Source organism: Scomber scombrus, chromosome 15, assembly GCF_963691925.1.
Source record: "Scomber scombrus chromosome 15, fScoSco1.1, whole genome shotgun sequence".
Taxonomy (NCBI): Eukaryota; Metazoa; Chordata; class Actinopteri; order Scombriformes; family Scombridae; genus Scomber; species Scomber scombrus.
The window spans coordinates 14,690,600-14,695,599 of record NC_084984.1 but is presented as its reverse complement, the minus strand read 5'-3'; the positions used below and the strand labels follow the sequence as shown (position 1 = coordinate 14,695,599).

The following is a 5,000-nucleotide window of genomic DNA, read 5'->3' as shown; positions in this document are numbered from 1 at the left end:
TACAAAATGGACTGAAGCTGATTAAAAAGAAAGGAAATCCAGGAAAAGTAGGAGTCATTTACAAGTGTTTAACGCTTCATTTGTAGGGGGAAAAAAAGGTGCAAATTACAAGAAAAAACAAACAGGAATATATGTTGAGTGGGTTTATATGGTCATTAATATATAAGTTCATACATAGTTCTTAATTTGCAAAAAAATCTTAATATATTAGACTCTTCTTGACACTTCTTTCTTATTAGTTTAAAAAAAGACAGGAGGGTTTCTTCATTTATTGGGGCTAAAATCTGTATTACTCTATAATTCACAGGTTCTTTAACATTATACTGTTAGGAGTAATTACCGGTATTTAATGAAAGTAAAAAACAGAGCTAAAAGAGAATGAATACTGGACTTATATTCAGCAGGTGGACAGAAACACGACTCCCAATGAATCATAATGTTGTTAAGACAAAATAAATAGTCACTCTGTAATCAGGAAAACTCTCTGCAGCGCACTGTGACGGGTTTTTATTTATCTTTTACTTGATGCGTTACTGAATTTGGCTGCAGGTCAAAAAACGTTTTAAACCAACTCTAAAAGTTTTTCTCTTCCGTCTCTCTGCACCCTTCAGATAAAATCTCTTTAATCAGGGAGTGGGTTTGTGTTTTTTAAAAGTCAATGACGATAAAGACACTGTTATCTCCACCCTCCGCCTTGATAAATGTCATATATATATATATCAGCATGCTCATTTCTAAGGAAATTAAAGAGTGAATAGTTAAAAGTAAACTGCATTTATAAGCAGGATGCTGCTGCTACTCAGAAAGACCTCAACCACAAATTTAAGGACGTCTGCTCTTCTACGAACACTAAAACATGACTGGACGCTATCACAACTCATGATTAACGGTGCATCAGTGTTGTAATACAGAGCAAGAGGGCCGTTACTCAGCTCATGGTTTGGTAACCTCTGGTCAGGTTGAAACCGATCTGACTGATTCAGCTGCAAAGATTATAGCAGCAGATAAGATCACCATGTGCTCTGATGGTTTCCTGATGAAGAAGTCATGACCAAATATACTAGCACTTCACTCCTGCACCTCTGCCAGATAATGTCATCCCAGAAAACTGTTCACTCGTTTAATGAAGCAACGTTTTAATAAATACTAAGAGTAACTGCATGAATGAAATCCGGTGCAACAAGGGAGGAGACAGCAGTATTTAAATGAGGGTTTTGTGTCTTAATGGAGAAGGAAAGAAGGAAAGAAGGAAGGAAGGAAGGAAGGAAGGAAGGGAGAAAGGAAGGAAGGAAGGAAGGAGGGGAAAAAAATGAAAGGAAGGAAGGAAGGAAGAAAAGAAGACAGGAAGGAAAGATGGAAGGAAGGAGTGAAGTAAAGAAGCAAGGAAGAAAGGGAGGAAGGACAGATGAAAGGAAAGAAGGAAGGAAGGAAAGAAGGAAGGAAAAGTGAAGGAAGGAGGGAAGAAAAGAAGCAAGGAAGAAAGGTAGGAAGGACAGATGGAAAGAAAGAAGGAAGGAATTAAGGAAGGAAGGAAGGAAGGAAAAGAAGGAAGGAAGGAAGGAAGGAAGGAAGGGAGGAAGGAAAAGAAAGACAGGCAGGAATGATGGAAGGAAGGAGGGAAGAAAAAAGGAAAGGAAGAAAGGAATAAAGGAAGGAAGGAAAGAGGCAACACTGGTAAAAATGGACTGAAAACAAAAGAAAAGATCAGCGGACATGAAAGAAAAGAGACAAAAATAGCTCCCTGCTTTTCATACGTTATGTTTCCTTATAGCTTTATGAATCTCTAATATTAATCTTAATGTTGTTGTGCTGTTTGAATCATTAATTTATTTATTTATTAATGTTTATCGTTACTCGTCTCTCACCGGTTTCTTTTCCTTTGCGTTCCTCCTCCGCCAGCTGGGACTGAAGCAGCACCTGATTGGCTCTCAGACAGCGGTTCATCTCCTGCTCCTCCTTCAGCTCCTGACTCAGCTTCATCACCCGACTGCTCAGCTGAGTGTACCTGAACACACACACACACACACAGAAATACACACGCACACACACACAGAAATACACACACACACACACACACAGAAATACACACACACACACACACACACACACACACACACACACACACACACACACACACACACACACACACACACACACACACACACACACAGTCAGACTCTTTGACGTCAAGTTCAAACCAGAGAAACTATCTCGTGACTGACACTTAATAATTCATGTTACGCATCAAACTTCTTGTTCTGACATGTCAAACTTTCTGCTGATGATCAAAGTTTACAGCTGCTCGTTCAGAGTCCGAACCTCACGCTGTAGTCTGTCATTAACTTAAATACTAAGGAACAAGATCTCAGTGCTTCCTGTAAACCAGGACACACACAAAGATCCCAATCTGATCTCAAGTCAGCGGGAAAACCACTGCATAATAAGCTATAATTTATATATAATAGACATATTATATACAGAAGTGTGCAAAAGTCTTAGGCCATCATTAGATCTGTTGTTTTATAAATGCTATATTGACCATATATCATTATTTTTCAGTCTCTCTATTAGAATACAACCAGAAAATGTGACTTAAAGTATTAAAAAAACAGGAAAAAACAGCTTCTATAGGCTAAAGTGGCAAATATTTACTGTGACCTTCTCTTAAAACTTAAACCTCTTAACCTCTCTTAACCTTCGTGTCGTCCTCCCGGGTCAAATTGACCCTGTCTGTTTTGACTGTTCCTTCTTTCCTTCCTTCCGTCTGTCCTTCCTCCCGCCCTCCTTCTTTCCTTCCCTACCTCCCTCCTTCTCTCTTTCTTTCCTCCCCCCTACCTTCCTCAGTCCTTCTTTCCTTCCTTCCTCTTTTCCTTTCCTCCTCCCTCCCTCCCTCCCTCCTTCCTTCCTTCCTTCCTTCTTTCCTTCCTTCCTTCTCTCTTTCTTTCCTCCCCCCTACCTTCCTCCCTTCCTTCTTTTCTCTGTCCTTCTTTCCTTCCTTCCTCTTTTCCTTTCTCCCTCCCTCCTTCCTTCCTTCTTTCCTCCCTCTCTCCCTCCCTTCCTTCTTCCTCGACTCGAGGACAACAGGGGGTTAAACCTTAAATGGAAAGGAACCTTAATTAATATCATTGCAACATCTGTATTTGTATTTTGTATTTTGCATCAGTAAGGCCGCTCTCAAAAGGGAAATCAGCTTCTATCAACTTCAGGACAGTCTCCCCAAAAGGCTTAGTGCCAAGAGACGTCACACTCAATACTGACTTTTGCCTGTAGAAGCTATTTAGTTCTGTAAATCATGTTTTTTTTCTCATTTGTGTACTTATTTCCTGTGTTTTCTGTTTGTATCTTGTATGAATGGTCATTAATACATGGCTAAAACAAAGCTAGACCTTTGCACAGTACTGTATATTATAACCTTACTGTAAAAAATCTATTTATAAAACAGATGAACAGCCTGAGATGTCTGCAGAAAATGTCTATTTTTATGTACTATGTTTTCCGTTTTCTGTTAGGTGTAAGTTCACTGTTTTCAGTGAGACCATTGTGCTTTGTTGAGACCATGTTGTTTTTGTTTTTGTTTAGTTTTTTCTTGTTTTACACATTCGAAATAAAATAATCTAATCTAATCTAATCTAATATACTACGAGTCACATTTAGGAAAAGTCCAGCTAAAAGAAATGTGTATATGGTGTTTTTACAACTCTTAAATTTGACCCTGTAACAGCATGAGTTAATGAATGAATGATAAAAAAGGAGAAAAAGCAGAGAAGGAAATCCTCTTGTTACAGCATGAAACAAATCGGATAAAATCACCTTTTAATTAATTTAGTTTGCTCACTCACTTCATCTTTTAAAAAAAAATGACGGCAGGAAATCAACAACAAGGCCGTACACTGTTCTTCACATGAACTAAACAATGGGTAATGTCTACTCCTCGTCCTCATATCAATATCAGATATCTTCCTTGTTTTATGAATGAACTGGGATTATTAAACAGGAAGTTAATTTAGAGCCATAGTTCGCTTCTGGGAAACCTCCTCGAGCAGCGTTTTCGTAGGAAAATTACCCAACTGGATGCTGATGTGTGTGTGTGTGTAGGTGTGTGTATTGTTAAATTTCTGGAGAATACGCTACATGCCCAAACAAAGACGATAGATTTAACTGATACAATGACATAACAGTTCAGCTGAATGATAAAAACAAGTGAATGAAGTTTAGAGAATAATCTGTGTACGTTTGTTAATGTAAATTGATGCAGACAATTAAACAAATCAGCTCAATTAGACCTCAAATCCTCCAATCAGAGCAGCGGTGATGATTACAGGTGAAGCCTATTACCTCCATGTTACTGCTTTAACCTTTGTGTCGTCCTCCCGTGTCAAATTGACCCCATCTGTTTTGACTGTTCCTTCTTTCCTCCCTTCCTTCCTTACGTCTGTCCTCCCTCCCTCCCTCCTTCCTTCTCTCTTTCCACCCTTCCTTCGGTCCTTCCTCCATGCCCCTTACTTTCCTTCCTTTCTCCCTCCTTTCCCTCCTTCCTTCCTTTCCTTCCTTTCCTTCTTTCTTCCTTCCTTCCTCCTTCCTTTCCTTCCTTCCTCCCTCCCTCCCTCCCTCCCTCCTTTCCTTCCTTCTTCCTCCCTTCCATCCTCCTTTCCTTCCTTCTTCCATCTTCCTTCCTTGACTCGAGGACAACAGGAGGGTTAATAACCTCATGTCAGCTCTGTAAAGATAATACAAGCTCCCATATAAACTCTTACATGTAAATCTGATATGAAAATATGCTAAAAAAAACCAAGACAACTTTATGATGAGGTTAAATTTGTAGAAAGAAGTTCTGTGATAAGCTGAAAGAGGCTTATTTAGGTTAATATCTGTTAGTAAAAAGGGAAGTCATGGCACCAATTTATGGATTACATACAAAGAGTTTTTTTCTTATTAAATCTCAAATTACCACCACTGAATCACTCACACTTTATTTTAATCTCATTTGTATTTAACCCCTC

At 38.9% G+C, this 5,000-nt stretch overlaps 1 protein-coding gene across 2 annotated transcripts in view; it reads right to left on the bottom strand.

Annotated features, from left to right (window-relative positions):
* brap (BRCA1 associated protein) overlaps nucleotides 1–5,000 on the bottom strand; it is a 22,854-nt gene that overhangs the window by 6,146 nt on the left and 11,708 nt on the right. For both annotated transcript variants that reach the window (XM_062434517.1, XM_062434516.1), the window contains exon 12: nucleotides 1,866–2,005. In XM_062434517.1, the coding sequence (XP_062290501.1) occupies nucleotides 1,866–2,005 (140 nt within the window). The remainder of the gene's footprint in view (nucleotides 1–1,865; nucleotides 2,006–5,000) is intronic.